Source organism: Ostrea edulis, chromosome 9, assembly GCF_947568905.1.
Source record: "Ostrea edulis chromosome 9, xbOstEdul1.1, whole genome shotgun sequence".
NCBI classification, from domain to species: Eukaryota; Metazoa; Mollusca; class Bivalvia; order Ostreida; family Ostreidae; genus Ostrea; species Ostrea edulis.
This window is the reverse complement of record NC_079172.1, coordinates 52,694,571-52,711,910: the sequence shown is the minus strand read 5'-3', so window position 1 is coordinate 52,711,910 and position 17,340 is coordinate 52,694,571. Positions and strand designations below refer to the sequence as shown.

Here is a 17,340-nt window from a genome sequence, read left to right as displayed (position 1 = left end):
ACCTTTTGACCCCAAAATCGATAGGGAACATCTTCATCCCATGGGTAGTCCATATGTATGATATGGTGACTGTAGGTGGAAAGGATAACGCTTTAGAGCCCAGAAACCATATTGCTACTTCAATGTCCAGTGCGCTTGACCTTTGACCTTTTGACCCCAAAATCAATAGGGAACATCTTCATCCCATGGGTAGTCCATATGTATGATATGGTGACTGTAGGTGGAAAGGATAACGCTTTAGAGCTCGGAAACCATATTGCTACTTCGATGTCCAGTGTGCTTGACCTTTGACCTTTTGACCCCAAAATCAATAGGGAACATCTTCATCCCATGGGTAGTCCATATATATGATATGGTGACGGTAGGTGGAAAGGATATATAGAATATCACACTCTAATGTTGATCTCGGACCTGGGATTGGCCCCGAGAGTTGATCTCGGCCCGAGCCAGATCACTCGAGGGGCAATCCCAGGTCCGAGATCAACATTAGAGTGTGATATTGTTTATATCATATACCTAAAACACAACAAGTTGATAAACATTTTTTTTTAAATTGGGTGGGTGGGTGGGGGGGGGGGGGGGGGTCATTGACCCAAACATAAATACATGGTATACTGTACAACGATATTTGACTATTTCATTCCTTCAGAGAGTTTACTTTAATGGTTACGTTTCCAGTACTATTGACATTGTGAAACATGCTAAAGTCTGGGTTTTGTAGCTTTATTCCATTGCTGATTTTTATTTATTTTTTCGGATTTACCAAACTCGCCCGTTTTCAATATTTCATATAATTTGTAAGAGTTGTAGAACTTTGTTTACGTGGCGTCATCGTATGAACGGGAATGTTTACAGATCTGATGCTGCTATTTCTTTGCTTAAGGAATGTTACCTTATACTGAAATAAGTTTTTTTTAACCGTTTCCCATCTGTTTAGCATCTATAAGTCGTTGAAATACGTCGGAAGATATTGGTTCTGCTTTATCGTTTTATTGCCAAGTCCTCGGGATTTTAGATTTCAGAAATTGTTTTAATTTTCTACATCAAAATTACCGTAAATTAACATTTTATCTCCATTAGGACCGGGGATTTCTGAAAATGCTTCAGTATCACCCTCCATAATCCTCCTACTGTTTTCTGTCACCTAGAACGTTGATTGTTTTGAAATGAAGTTCAACGTGTTATTGTTCTAAATAAACAATTGTTACTTGGGTTACCCCCCTTTGCTTAGATACTCGCTACAATTTAGCGCTGTTTTCAAAAACGTTTTTATTTAATTTTTCTGCTTAAATTAAATTTTGTCGTGGAAGAAAGTATTATATATGAAAAAAATTGTGTCTAACATCATTTTTTCATGTAGTTATATTAGATTTCAAAAGATTAAAGAAGAAATAGCCATTTGAAATTTGAGGGCGAGACAGCCCCTTGACAACGGGCCGAGACAGAGATATCTCGGCCCTTAGGGCGAGACAGCCCTACCTACTTGCAGCTGTCTCACCCTAGTCAAGATAGGTGTATCAGGGCTGATACACTACTAGGTATATGATATAATGCTTTAGAGCCCGGAAACCATTGCGTCTACAGACGGACGGACGGACAGACAGACAGACGGACAACCCAATTCCAGTATACCCCCCCCCCCCCCACAACTTGTTGCGGGGGGGGGGGGGGGATTATAAAAATTTGAAACTGATTTCAATAATTGTCAAAAATGATATAGAACCATTAAAACTCCAACATTTTTCTAAAAATATTGACTGTAATAGTAGTAAAGACTAAGAAAAAGTAAAATATTGACTGTAATAGTAGTAAAGACTAAGAAAAAATAAAATATTGACTGTAATAGTAGTAAAGACTAAGAAAAAATAAAATATTGACTGTAATAGTAGTAAAGACTAAGAAAAAATAAAATATTGACTGTAATAGTAGTAAAGACTAACAAAAAATAAAGAAGAAGAATATATAAAGATTACAAATATTGTTCAAAATATTTCTTAACACTGGATTCATTTTTCAACTTAAAATAAAAAAATTGATGTACTGATTTTTGTTTTGAAACTTTTGTTGAGATATTAGCATACTGGTATATATTATAGCTTGCCAAATGCAATAATTCCATGAATATAGAAAATGGTTTGTACCAATGGGATTTGTTTACCTGATCAAATACTTTGGACTGTACAATGTTAAAGTATGGAAAAGGAAACACGTTTCTATATTTTTCAACTACAATAGATAAAAATATAAACTGTTTATTCAGTTCCAGCATTTGTTTTCTTTCTATATATAAGAATGATTTTAAAACATACATGTATAATTTGCATACATAAAAATATTTTTATCTAATATTAAACGATGAATCAAACATTATTCATGCTTTGTTATACACAATAGACATTAACTTTTTACTTCACTTGTACCTTCTCAAACTTTCACATGTCCAAATGAAATAAAATCAATATATGCACCCAGAGGTGCATGAGCAGAGTTGCATGGGGTCTTCCTAACTTGCTATCCAACAATATAACCAAGTTTCAATGATTCAGTTTTAAACTTTTTGAGTCACGTACTGTCCAGAAACCATATTTGTCTGAAGTTTTCAATCTATTTTCGGTCACTGTGACCTTGACCTTTGACCCCTTTTCTCCAAAATCAATAGGGGCCTTGCTTTGCTGGTATCCAACAATATATCCAAGTTTCATTTGATTCAAATTAAATTTTTTCGAGTTATCCTCCTGAAACCAATTTTTTTTTTTTATTTTAAATCTATTTTCGGTCACTGTGACCTTGACCTTTGACCTATTTTCTCCAAAATCAATAGAGGTCTTCCTTACATGATGCATAACAATATCTTTAAGTATCATTGATTCGGATTCAAACTTTCTGAGTTATCATCCGGAAACCAAATTTTTCTGAAATTTTCATTCTATTTTCGGTCACTGTGACCTTGACCTTTGACCATTTTTCTCCAAAATTAATAGGGTTCTTCCTTACCTGGTACCCAACAATATATAAAAGTTTCATTTGATTAGATTGTAAACTTTTCGAGTTATCATCCTGAAACCAATTGTTGACGCCCAACTGCCCGCCCGCATCACCAAACTAATAGCCGAGTTCAACTTCGTTGCAACTCGGCTAAAATTTTGTTGTCCAAAATATTTTTACTCCAATACTGTTATACACCTTTCAATCAGTAATTTTAATGATCTCCTTTTACGGGGTCAACCACAATCAGTGAATAGCCCCGTTTTCCTTCTCTTCCACACCAAAAGCTAGCTCATGCACTTACAACTGTGAATTATACATAGCCAATTAATGATTTAAAACAAGTTTAGGTGTTGCATAACCCTGGGAAATTATTGTAGTTGAGACAAAATAAAAACCAAATGTTAAAGTTATAGATAAAGAAAATCACAAGGGCCAATTAAGGTAGGGAAATAAATCCTTTCACCACATAAAGCAGACAAGGGACTTGCACTTCCAGCGATTTGTTGAGATGTGTTCATGTATATGATTAAAAACTAAAGGAGTAAATTAGTCAATAACTCATTAAAAATGTGTAAATTGTATTACAGGTAAGAAAATACAAAGTACTGGTGATAGCGCTGAATTTCTGACACAAGGTACAGACCATACTGCTGTCAGTATCAATTAAAACCGTAAATTAGGACTGTCAAACTGCTTAAAACTGACACATTTTTCAAATTGAAATTTTTATCATTTTTGTTTTCTTGAAAATCATCTTCTTTTTTAAGTTACTAAGAGAGATGGCTGTGAAGCCGTCATTTGGTACAAACTTGACTAAGATAAGTTGTACGTCGAATAGTTATGTTATCAGGAACGACTTACTAATAGGATAAGATATGTTACGATCTTTTAGAAAGGAGCCCAAAAAATTGATGATTCGATCCATAAAGAAAACAAAAAGTACGGAGCTGTACTTTATTTTCTTTTATCTGATATTTATCATCCTTCACACAATCAAAATAATCACATTTCCTAATGAAATAATCGCTTGCCCCATTGGGCAAGTGTGAATTGAGTTTCACTTGTCTGAACTGAATTTTCACTTGCCTCAGGCAATCAGACAACCGTCAATGTCGATCCCTGTTAAATGTAATTAAAATTAATTACCTATTTCCTCCACAGACTTTAGCTTAATGATAGCACTGTTACCCTGGTTTACTGTGAAAGCAAATGAAAAAATACAATGTGTAACACAAATTCACCCTAAAGGTTATCAAATTGGCAAATACTTCTTTTCTAAATCAGATATTATTAAAAAGAACACTTACAAACAAGAGGAGAAGGGGTACAATACTTTGTTTTGAGTGCTGAAATAGCAGGAGTTACAATCTGAACATTGTGGCCTGATTGTACTGATGCTAAACCCTGATCTAGATCTGAACTTTCCTGAAATGTCGATCTCAAGTGTGCATCATGGTTTTGGACATTTGATGAGGAAGGGAAGTTGTTTCCCCTTTTTATTACACTTTCTGGTTCCAGTTGTGAGGTGTTGTCAATAGGCTGCATAGATGGTGGTGTCCTTGTTGGTGATTTAAATAGCTGTTTTCTTCTTGTGAAGTGAAAACGTGAAATTTTTGTTTCTTCCATCGGTGTACTTTGACTTTCAAAATATGAAATATTGCTTAAAATTTATACAAAATAAAATATATTCACCATTACGATTTTCAAATACATGTAGTATATTTTGTATACTGGAGTAAAGAGGTTCCAAAATATTATCCCTTATATACAGTGGAGCCTCAGTAATCCAGATGCCATTAATCCAGACGCTTCACCTTTCGACAATTTTCCTAGAGAACGCAATTTTTAGACGTTATTTTGCATCATTAATCCGTAGATTTGCGTTCCAGATCCGGACGGTAATTTTTTACTACCAAACGTTAAAACACATTGATAATTGTATTGATAATCCGGACTGTAATTTTTTTAACTTTGTCGGACAATTTTAGCAAGGCATAAATTATAAAGAAAACAAGCCAAACTGTCTAATTGAAGCGATTACCTGTACCCTGTCAACACCTTCCTTAAATTAGGTGGTGTGTGGTGACATGTCAGGTAGATAGCACGTGCCGATCAAGACATTATTTTGCCAATTTTTGCACATAAGATCTGTATTGCGTGTAGTGTTGAATTTTGTAAATAAATCTGTACAGTAGCATATCATCTTATAGTCTTGATCAATAGCCTAATATTAATAAATTAAACATCATGCCGTAATGATATGTTTTATTGAACTGCTACACATATCAGTTGTACTGATTCGTAAATTGATATCGACTTATTCAAATCTAAAGATTGTAAATTATACTTCTAGATTTTGGATTTTATACTGTTGATTGGTGTGAAATATACATGTATGTTCATGAACATGTATATGTAGTAAGTTTTTAATGTTTAGAATGTCACGCATGTAGAATGTACCTTGTTTCTTGTTTCGATGTTGTAGAGCTTTATTGCTTTCGAAGTTTTAAACTCTGGGTAGAAGTTAGAAAATTACCATTTTAAGGAAAATGACAATTAAATTTTGCATGTATCCATAATGTTGGTTTCTCCCGAGTTTCGTTCCGTTATTATCGCATCATGAAAATGATAGGTGTCGTGGCTATATCAAAGCAGTAGTAGGTTTTAATATTATGAGCTTAAATGATTTTGTTCTCCCGATATTGGCTTGGATTATTATAGAATAAGAAATATAAACTCTGGCAGATGGAATTTTGGTTAAAGAATGTTGTCAAATGACATGATAAACACGAAATTTTTAATTCAACCATGGACGATGAAGATTATGTTAATAACAGACCGCTGAACCCGTGAATCATGACGGATGGAATATGACCGGCCTCTTTAAGAAGTAAAAGTGTGATGAAATGTTTGAAGTGTATAAATGATTATGTTAGTTACTAATGATTTATTTCTTTATAGTTACATATAGTGATTCATTATTTGTTTTAGTACATACGGTACACAGTTTTGTATATTTATTTGTAGTACTAATACACATGTACAATGTATAAGCATAGGCAAATACACTGCACATGTATATTTTAATTTTAGTGCTTTGAAATGCATATAAATGTTAACATTATTTTAATTTATTTACTAGGGCTGTCACGGTTCAGGCATTTCCCGGTTTGGTTCGGTTCAGGAAATAAAACTTCGGTTTTCGGTTTTTTCGGTTCGGTTTCATTTTGTGTGATGAAATTAAATAACTTAATGAATTCAAGAATAATGAGGACCCTAAGTTATTTTTTTCTGTATATCTTTAACACAAATGTTGCCAATCACTCCCACACTTGCGATTTCTTCGCCATGTTTCGTCTGTCAGTCTATCTTCGATATTACATTAAATTTCATTGGTCAAACTATCAGTGATATAAATAAGAAACCAATCAGAACATGCGTAGTAATCAAAATGTGATATTGTAAAACATAAAAAAAAAACCGAAATCCGGAAATTACAAACGGAACCGAACCGCAAGTGTTTGAACCGCCGTTAACCAATATTTCGGTTAACCGTGACAGCACTATTATTTACTAAGGGCTGTTCCAGAAATGATCAAATGGGGGGGTCGGGCGGCAAATGATATTTTTTTGTGTGGGTGGTCGTATTTTTTCATATTTTATTTGGTCCGTGGTTGGACTGTTAATAAAATATTTATTATGGGTAGTGGGTAGTTTCTATTGTTTTATTTTGTGCCACGTGGGTGTTGAGTTTTCAGAATATTTTTATTGTTGCTCTTGTCGTGTTGGTTACAAAACGTCGGAGGGAAAATTGAAAACGTGCTTTCGAAATGCTGCTTTCGAAATCGGAAGTAACATAGAACTATTCGAGTTGTCGCTCTTTGCAGCGCATAACTTTCCATTACGGCACTCTTCAAATTAGAGGCGAGTTTAGTAGGGTCCCTTTGCACGTGATGGCTGCGAACTCTGTTCTGTAGATTATTACAGTTTACAGTGCATCAATTTTGGGAATATTTTGAAACTAATAGGTATTCCGTTCTCTAATAAAAATAGGCAAACCTTAGTTGATTTATACGAGGGTACCGATGCGTTATATTTATCAGTCAGTGTGATGGTGATATAGAGGACTCCGGGCGCGGGCTCCATTAGAAGACGAACGATTCGTGGAAAAACATATCCATACCCATTTCATGATAATAGCATCGTTTGGACTCCCAATCTTTCCAACATTCCCACCATAGATGCCTTTGATTGTTGATGTGACATCGTTTCTTCAGAACTACTGTGATACAATGTCGCACAGGCATTACCGCGTCATTGACTAGAATGTTTGTCCCCAAAACCTCACGAGATTTGTACCATTTTCATTTTTAAAAATATTTTTGTGGTGGGTCTGGTTAGTTTTTTTTTAATTAGATGGGTCATTGTAAAATGAGTTTATCAATTTGATGGGTCATGGGGTAATTTTTTATTTTTTTTTATGGGTGCTTGGTACATGTATATACAAAAGGTGCCTCCCGACCCCCCATGTATTTATTTCTGGAATAGCCCTAATGCAAATGGTTAAATTCAATGATAGAATGTGTTTAATTCACTAGGCATCAATAAAGTAAGCATATTGGTTTATGTAAAGATAGAAAATATGCGATTCAGTTATCCAGACCCTTCATTTTATCAAGACGATTTTACTGGAAACCAAAGTGTCCGGATTAACAAGACTCCACTGTATATCTAGTTTTAAATTCCATTCTTTACAGTAATGTAAAAGAAGGAGTCGTACAATTTTTAAAATAAATATTTTACATTTCACAAAATGAATAAAATCTTGATATTCTGTAGTCTATATAATTTCCAACAGAATTATTGGTATAAACTTAACACATTTAACACTAACATCATTAACATGCTACATACAATAACATTCATTATAATCAGGGCTGTGATTGAATTCCACAGAAATCAGAGGAAAACTGGTCAAAAAGGGAGACCACATCTCACCCTACCTGGAAAAATATCATTTTCTGTTACTTTAAATCAAACCCAAAGTGTTCAATTTTTTTTCGAATATTGAGCAAATCAGAGGATTTCCTCTGAAAAGAGGAAAAATCACACCCCTGTATAATGTATATCATTAAAATACCTTAAGATTTCCTCATGTCCATTTTGTGTCTTTCCATACTGAGAATTCCGGAAAATCTGAGATGGTTGAAAGTCCACGAATGGATCTAGCTGTGTACTAAGCAGAAAATCGGAACTGGGGGCTATGGGTACTGGGCAATAATCTTTCTCAGTTTTGTTGAGCTGTGTTGGTAGTGAACTATTATGGTAACAAAAATTGTATCATTAATAAATTTTAGATACATGCACTTACAGGAACTATGTAAATTATATCATAGAAATAACAGTTTTACAAATTTTGATAGTAAGCAACAAACATGCATCATATCTTCAGTTTTTATTTAATTTGTTCATCATTTAAATTGGATAGAAATTAAACTTTTTCATCAATGCGCATAGTGCACTGATGAAGTTTTCCATCCAATTTTTCTCTATTATACCTGCATCAAGAAAAGAATTTAAGATTCATTTCTCAACAAAATTACTTCTAAAGTAATTTAAGTCAAGATTCTATTAAGCCATATGACCTGGCATTTACGTCATAAATACAGAAATACAATGTCAAACAAGATGCCATGGCATGGGCCACATCATTCACCTGAGTCACCTTGGCCCATATTTAAAGTTTTTCCCAATATATTCACATGTAACACTTTGATCCCTATTGTGGTCCCAACCTGGGGCCATCATTTTTACAAACTTGAATCTGCACTATATTGGGAAGCTTTCATGTAAATGCAAACTTTTATGGCCCAAAGGTTCTTCAGAAGATTTTTAAAGATTTTCTCTCTACACTTGTATACACTTTCATCCCTTATTATGGTCCCATCCTACCCCCGGGGGTCGTGATTTTAACAAACTTAAATCTGCACTATGTCAGGAAGCTTTCAAGTAAATCTTAGCTCTTCTGGCTTAGTGGTTCTTGAGAAGATTTTTAAATATTTTCCCTATATATTTTTATATAAAACTTTTATCCCCTATTGTGGCCCCAACCTACCCCTGGGGCCCATGATTTGAACAAACTTGAATCTGCACTATGTCAGGAAGCTGTCATGTAAATGTCAGCTCCTCTGGCCCGGTAGTTCTTAAGAAGATATTTAAATGACCCTACCCTAAATTGCATTTTTGTGATTATAAAAGGGGATGCTTTCTGCCAAGTTTGTTTGAAATTGGCCCAGTGGTTCTGGAGAAGAAGTCGAAAATGTAAAAAGTTTACAAGACAGACAATGGACAACAGGCGATCAGAAAAGCTCACTTGAGCTTTCAGTTCAGGTGAGCTAAAAAGTGGAAAGTCACAAAAAATAATTAACATATATCCATTTTGTATAGCAGCTAGCTAGTGAAGTTTCAATAATTTACAATATGAGTGCATTAATACAGTAAAGTGTAAAGCAATGGATACTGTGCTACCTTAATTTCTGAAGCACCTATTCTAACTGGAAAATTTATTTTGAACAAATATGACACTATATGTAAATAACTATGTGTTATGTAATCACTTCTTTCTTTACTTGTATATATGTATATGTACATTATTTGTATGTATTTTCATGTCCCTTGAGGGCCCTTGATTGGAAAATAAAATATGTTCTATATCCTTCAAAGTAAATTCTTGACCAAAAAGAAATGTTTTAGAAACATATATGCCCCCATCTGGCAATATACTGAATAGAGCCCAGGATGACCGTACACAACCTATATTTTTTTTTTTCGACACAGCAAAATTTAACCCTTAACCACAAGTCCATGGATGGCCAATGGCACCAAATGTAACAATTAACAGGGGAAGGAAATTGTAGTAGTTAGGGCTATACTGACCATGGGTATCAGCCTGGGTAGCTCAATGGTAAGAGCACCTGACTAGTAATGCAAGAGTCCCAGGTTCGATTCGCAGTCTATAGATCTATGGACTTTTTCCATTCCTATATTGCATTTGGTGCTGTTGACCACCCCGCGACTTCAAGTGAAATTCTGACCACTACACTGGACTGCATGGTTAAAATTAGATTGATTAAATATTGCTTAATGTTCCTCTCAAGAATATTTCACTCACATGGAGACGTCACCGTTGCCGGTGAAGGGCTGCAAAATTTAGGCCTTTGCTTGGTGGTCACAGCCTTTGAGCACACCTGGTGCGACATGGGACCTCGGTTTTTGTGGTCTCATCCAAAGGAATTGCCCCATTTAGTCACCTCTTGCAACACAATGGGTACTGAGGACCTACTGATTCTAACCCGGATCAGATTGAATTGTAAATCAATCATTTCATTCAAAACAGTCAGTCAGTTATAGTGAATTTGTGTGTCTAAAATAACTGATTATGTATTTTACAAACACTATTGTATACCTTTATATTGTGTACAATATGAGTCTGTCACAGTTAATGCAATATCACCGGACCTAGATAGAATGTTCTATCGTTAAAATGATAATGTCCTACAGACCCGATTTAACAACACCCCCCTTAAAAAAAAAACCTACAGAGTTCAACACTGACAATTACCTTGGGCTGCTTTCATGGAACATTTGACTTAAAACTGTGTCCATCTTGCTCCTGAAAAAAAAAAAAAAAAAAAACCACCAAGGGTTATTTATCAATAAATCATTAAACAGTTAAATGGTTATTAGATCTAGGCCCTATTTTCCCTTTTATTTCCTAAAGGTATTAAAAATGCAATCAAATATGCATATATAAAGATATTGACATAAAATATATGGAAATTGATTTCAATTTAGGCCTAATACCTCACCAATCTTTATGGTTCAGATGTTAGATTGTGTCTGCAGACGATTAATCTCGAAGATTGTCTCCCTTTGATTTCATTATAAATCCGGAAATATTAAAATAAGGGAAAAAATTCAGATACATATATAGATATGTATATGAAATAAGTATATATCATTTGTATAATATCATCATTTAACTGGTCTCTTGAGCTTAAAGAAATGACAGGAAATATTGACTCCACAAACGGTGGGCGGTAAATCTAGTACTGGCGACTCCCGACTGTCCCGGATTGCGATGTTTTATAGATTATATTAAAACCGACAAACAGAATAACTTCACATTTCTTGGGAACAATCTTTATGTCCAAATTGATTCATACAATTTAAAAAAAAACAATATTAATTGGTATAAATCCTTAAACTGGAGATGCAGCATACTCAAAAGCGGTAAATCTGGGTGGGTGTAAATGTAGTCCGGGACATATGTCCCGCGATGTCCGATATTGATATTCGCCGATTTAACGTTTTATGTTAGTTTTTCTTTAAATATCTTACTAAATGTGTTTTAAGACAATCACCAAGTGTCTTCATTGTGAATTTGATGTATGAAAATTCCCTAATTATTTGATAAATGACTTTTATTTATTCTTTTGGGTGTAAAAGTAGTCGGGAAAATTTTACGAAGAAAACGCATTTCCGGTTTTTGTTTTCGCCTTGTTTATGCACAAAACATTTATAACCTTTACGTATTGTGTCCTGTTGATAATCATAAGACATCCTTATTTCTAGTCATTTTGTTTGATTAAACAAATTAATCTGATAAACGGTTTTTAAACCCATTTTTCCCTCGGGACATCGCAGCTAATTGGGATATTAATTTAAAAACCGGACTGAGATGAAAACATTAAATCCGCATTCAGGTAAGGGCTGGTAATACGGCGGTATTTATCATTAATATTTATAATATAATATATCACTTCGTTACAAACTCAAAATAATCTAGCAACAACGCTAATGTACATGTATTTCATAGAAGTTAAATGTAATGTAATTTATATATAATATCGTGGAAGGATCAATAATTGAACAACTATTGCATGGGGGTTTTTGGCCGTAAGTTAATAAGACATGTAAAGAATGTCTCATTTAATTACGTTGTCCAGTTCTTGCTACATATAACTGGAAAATCAACAAGCATATTGTTCACACATTTTAATTTTCAATATTGGTGGGGGGAAATTCGGCACCCAATGACGTTATTAAAGAATTTGGCCATTCCCCATTTTCATATGTGTGTATCTGCATTATAATTGATTTTGGTTGATTTAGAGAAATGGTGGTCGCCAACCTTTGTCTTCCAAAGTAAAACAGGGTTATCAATTTACTTCTCATCGTTAAATCATGTGCGCGCTTCTGCATTTGAATAATTATTTTAGATGATCATTAATCTTGATAGCAGCTCTCATTTAATGTCAATAATTAGTAAAACCATGTATATTGATTAATAGTAATGCTAGAATTTAGTATTTACCTTACACACTTTTAATAATATTGAAGAGAAAATTTTAAATATTTATATTCATATTCGCTTCAAAATGATACATGTAAATATATTCCATAGAGAGGACAGCTGAATATTCAACAAGACATATCTTTTCATTATTTATTGACCTATTATTACTCATAATATTTTGAATATACCAATTATAATCAAACTTTCTTACTAAACGTACTCTTTAAAACACTTGCCTAGCTATTCATAAAACGAGTTCAAACTGTCACCTTGTTCCGGTTTTATTTTTACACTCTTTCGTATCGGATCAACCATCGAAGCGATGTCCCATAGAAAGAAGGACGAGCATTCATATAACAAGTGGAATATTTAATAAATCTTTTTGTTGTGATATAAAACAATATCCAAGCAAAATCAACAGACAAATAAAACACATTAAAACTTTATTTTAATTATGAACAAGGCAGAAACAAAAACCGGAAATGCGTTTTCTTCGTAAAATTTTCGGGACTACTTTTACACCCAAAAGAATAAATAAAAGTCATTTATTAAATAATTAGGGAATTTTCATACACCAAATTCACAATGAAGACTCTTGGTGTGGTCTCAAAACACATTTAGTAAGATATTTAAAGAAAAACTAACATAAAACGTTAAATCGGCGAATATCAATATTGGACATCGCGGGACATATGTCCCGGACTACATTTACACCCACCCGGTAAATCTAGTACTGTGTTTTAAATGCCAAAACCGAAAACGGACATTCTTCATTCCATGCATGATTTTATAAAGAGAATGTTGTTTTGTAAACGATATTAGACAAATCTTTGTATCTAACTAGAAGTACAGTTATTATGGATATATATACAGGTAATGGTACAATAAAAAAAAAAATTGCGATCACATGTTCAATGAATACTTTTGATATGTGCAATTATCACAGAAATATTAAAACCCAATTTTACAAAAATGAATTCTCTCGCACTCTTTCTCACTCCCTCTCTCTCTCTCTCACTTGCACTCTCTATCTCTATCTCTTTCTCACACGCTCTCTCGCACTCTCGCGCTTTCTCTCGCGCGCTCTCTCTCACGCTCTCGCACTCTCTCTATCGCACTCGCACTCTCTCTCTCTCTCGCTCGCTCGCTTCCACTCTTGCACTCTCGCTCGCTCATACTCTATCTTTCTTTCTTTCTCTCTCTCTCTCTCTCTCTCGCGCGCGCACTCTCTCGCTCTCACGCACACACACACACTCTCTCTCTCTCTCATGCGCGCGCACTCTCTCTCTCTCTCGCACTCTCTCTCTCTCTCTCGTTCTCTTTCTCTCTCTCGCACTCTCTCTCTCTCTCTCACTCTCTCTCTCGCATTCTCTATCTCTCTTGCACTCTTTCTCACTCCCACTCTCTCTCTCTCTCTCTCTCTCACTTGCATTATCTCTCTCTCTCACTCGCACTCTCTCTTTCTCACACGCTCTCTCGCAATCTCGCGCGCTCTCACTCACTCTCTCACTCGCTCTCATTCTCGCGCGCGCTATCTCTTTCTCTCGATCGCTCTCTCACACTCTTCCTCGCTCGCTCTCTCGCACACTCTCTCGCGAGCACACACACACACACTCTCTCAATCTCTCCGCGCACACTCTCGCTCTTGCGCGCACTCTCGCTCTAGCGCGCGCTCTCTCTCTTTCTCGCACTCTCTCTCGTTCTCTCTCTCTCTCTCGCTCTCTCTTTCTCTCTCTTTCACTCTCTCTTTCTCCCTCTCGCATTCTCTCTTTCGCACTCTCTCTCGAATTCTCTATCTCTCTCGCACTCTTTCTCACTCCCACTCTCTCTCTCTCTCTCTTGCACTCTCTCTCTCTCACTCGCACACTCTCTTTCTCACACGCTTTCTCGTAATCTCTCTCTCTCTCTCTCTCTCTCTCTATCTCTCACTTGCACTCTCTCGAACACTCTCGCTCTCTCGGGCGCGCTCTCTCTCTCTCTCTCTCTCGCTCGCACTCTCTCTCTCTCTCTCTCGCACTCTCTCTCTCTCTCTCTCGCACTCTCTCTCTCTCTCGCACTCGCTCTCTCTCTCGCACTCTCTCTCTCTCTCTCTCGCACTCTCTCTCTCTCACACTCTCTCTCGCTCTCTCTCTCGCACTCTCTCTCTCTCTCTCGCACTCTCTCTCTCTCTCTCACTCGCACTCTCTCTCTCTCTCGCACTCTCTCTCTCTCTCTCTCTCTCTCTCTCGCACTCTCTCTCTCGAACTCTCTCTCTCTCTCGCACTCGCTCTCTATCTCGCACTCTCTCGCTCTCGCACTCTCTCGCTCTCGCACTCTCTCTCTCTCTCTCTCTCTCGCACTCTCTCTCTCTCTCTCTCTCTCTCGCACTCTCTCTCTCTCTCTCGCACTCGCTCTCTCTCTCGCACTCTCTCGCTCTCTCTCGCACTCTCTCGCTCTCTCTCGCACTCTCTCTCTCTCTCTCGCACTCTCTCTCTCTCTCTCGCACTCTCTCTCTCTCGCACTCTCTCTCTCTCTCGCACTCTCTCTCTCTCTCGCACTTGCTCGCTCTCGCACTCTCTCTCTCTCTCTCTCTCGCACTCTCTCTCTCGAACTCTCTCTCTCTCTCTCGCACTCTCTCTCTCTCTATCGCACTCTCTCGCACTCTCTCTCGCACTCTCTCGCACTCTCTCTCGCACTCTCCCGCTCTCTCTCTCGCACTCCCTCTCTCTCTCTCGCACACTCTCTCTCTCGCACTCTCTCTCTCGCACTCTCTCTCTCGCACTCTCGCACACTCTCTCTCGCACTCTCTCTCTCGCACTCTCTCTCGCACTCTCTCTCGCACTCTCTCTCTCTCTCTCTCGCACTCGCACTCTCTCGCACTCTCTCTCTCTCTCTCTCGCACTCTCTCTCTCGCACTCACTCTCTCTCTCTCACTCTCTCTCTCTCGCACTCTCTCTCTCTCTCTCTCTCGCACTCTCTCTCTCTCTCTCGCACTCTCTCTCTCGCACTCTCTCTCTCTCGCACTCTCGCACTCTCTCGCACTCTCTCTCGCACTCTCTCTCGCACTCTCTCTCTCTCTCTCTCTCGCACTCGCACTCTCTCGCACTCTCTCTCTCTCTCTCTCACACTCTCTCTCTCGCACTCACTCTCTCTCTCTCACTCTCTCTCTCTCTCGCACTCTCTCTCTCTCTCTCTCTCTCTCTCTCTCTCTCTCTCTTTCTCGCACTCTCTCTCTCTCTCTCGCACTCTCTCTCTCGCACTCTCGCACTCTCTCTCTCTCGCACTCTCTCTCTCTCTCTCTCTCTCTCTCTCTCGCTCGCTCGCTCGCACTCTCTCTCTCGCTCGCTCGCACTCTCTCTCTCTCTCGCTCGCACTCTCTCTCTCTCTCGCTCGCACTCTCTCTCGCTCGCACTCTCTCTCGCTCTCTCTCTCTCTTGCACTCTCTCTCTCTCTTGCACTCTCTCTCTCTCTTGCACTCTCTTTCTCTCTTGCACTCTCTTTCTCTCTTGCACTCTCTCTCTCTCTCTCTCTCTCTCTCGCACTCTCTCTCTCTCGCACTCTCTCTCTCTCGCACTCTCTCTCTCTCGTACTCTCTCTCTCTCGCACTCTCTCGCGCGCACTCTCTCGCGCGCACTCTCTCTCTCTTGCACTCTCTCTCTCGCACTCTCTCTCTCGCACTCTCTCTCTCGCACTCTCTCGCACTCTCGCACTCTCGCACTCTCTCTCTCACTCTCTCGCACTCTCTCTCTCTCTCTCTCACACTCTCTCTCTCGCACTCACTCTCTCTCTCTCACTCTCTCTCTCTCGCACTCTCTCTCTCTCTCTCTCTCTCTCGCACTCTCTCTCTCTCTCTCGCACTCTCTCTCTCGCACTCTCGCACTCTCTCTCTCTCGCACTCTCGCACTCTCTCTCTCTCTCTCTCTCTCTCTCTCGCTCGCTCGCACTCTCTCTCTCGCTCGCTCGCACTCTCTCTCTCTCTCGCTCGCACTCTCTCTCTCTCTCGCTCGCACTCTCTCTCGCTCGCACTCTCTCTCTCTCTCTCGCTCTCTCTCTCTCTTGCACTCTCTCTCTCTCTTGCACTCTCTCTCTCTCTTGCACTCTCTTTCTCTCTTGCACTCTCTTTCTCTCTTGCACTCTCTCTCTCTCTCTCTCTCTCTCTCTCTCGCACTCTCTCTCTCTCGCACTCTCTCTCTCTCGCACTCTCTCTCTCTCGTACTCTCTCTCTCTCGCACTCTCTCGCGCGCACTCTCTCGCGCGCACTCTCTCTCTCTTGCACTCTCTCTCTCGCACTCTCTCTCTCGCACTCTCTCTCTCGCACTCTCTCGCACTCTCGCACTCTCGCACTCTCTCGCACTCTCTCTCTCGCACTCTCGCACTCTCTCTCTCGCACTCTCGCACTCTCGCACTCTCACTCTCGCACTCTCGCACTCTCGCACTCTCTCTCGCGCACTCTCGCTCTCGCACTCTCGCACTCTCTCTCTCGCACTCTCGCTCTCGCACTCTCGCTCTCGCACTCTCGCACTCTCTCTCGCACTTTCTCTCGCACTCTCTCTCGCACTTTCGCTCTCTCTCTCTCTCGCTCTCTCTCGCGCACTCTCGCTCTCGCACTCTCGCACTCTCGCTCTCGCACTCTCGCTCTCGCACTCTCGCTTTCGCACTCTCGCTCTCTCACTCGCACTCTCTCTCTCTCTCTCTCTCTCTCGCACTCTCTCTCTCTCTCTCTCTCTCGCACTCTCTCTCTCTCTCGCACTCGCTCTCTCTCTCGCACTCTCTCGCTCTCTCTCGCACTCTCTCGCTCTCTCTCGCACTCTCTCTCTCTCTCTCGCACTCTCTCTCTCTCTCGCACTCTCTCTCTCTCTCTCGCACTCTCTCTCTCTCTCGCACTCTCTCTCTCTCTCGCACTTGCTCGCTCTCGCACTCTCTCTCTCTCTCTCTCTCTCGCACTCTCTCTCTCTCGAACTCTCTCTCTCTCTCTCGCACTCTCTCTCTCTCTATCGCACTCTCTTGCACTCTCT

The 17,340-nt window shown here is 38.9% G+C and overlaps 1 protein-coding gene and 1 pseudogene across 2 annotated transcripts in view; both read right to left on the bottom strand.

Moving 5' to 3' along the window:
- The window catches only part of LOC125658431 (probable ATP-dependent DNA helicase HFM1), a 53,358-nt gene extending 42,250 nt beyond the window's left edge, over positions 1-11,108 (bottom strand). The window contains exons 1-6 of one of the 2 annotated variants that reach the window (XM_056149554.1): positions 10,857-11,108; positions 10,610-10,660; positions 8,129-8,305; positions 4,296-4,627; positions 4,135-4,185; positions 2,159-2,226 (exon numbers count right to left, since the gene is read on the bottom strand). In XM_056149554.1, coding sequence (XP_056005529.1) covers positions 2,159-2,226; positions 4,135-4,185; positions 4,296-4,627; positions 8,129-8,305; positions 10,610-10,653 — 672 coding nt within the window. In that variant the 5' untranslated portion in view covers positions 10,654-10,660; positions 10,857-11,108. Of the gene's footprint in view, positions 1-2,158; positions 2,227-4,134; positions 4,186-4,295; positions 4,628-8,128; positions 8,306-10,609; positions 10,678-10,856 lie in introns of those variants that run through there. The other variant, XM_048889698.2, reaches the window with a different exon arrangement.
- A 2,347-nt stretch (positions 11,109-13,455) lies between these two features.
- On the bottom strand, positions 13,456-16,519 carry LOC130050563 (putative uncharacterized protein DDB_G0271982; annotated as a pseudogene).
- Positions 16,520-17,340: the final 821 nt, after the last annotated feature.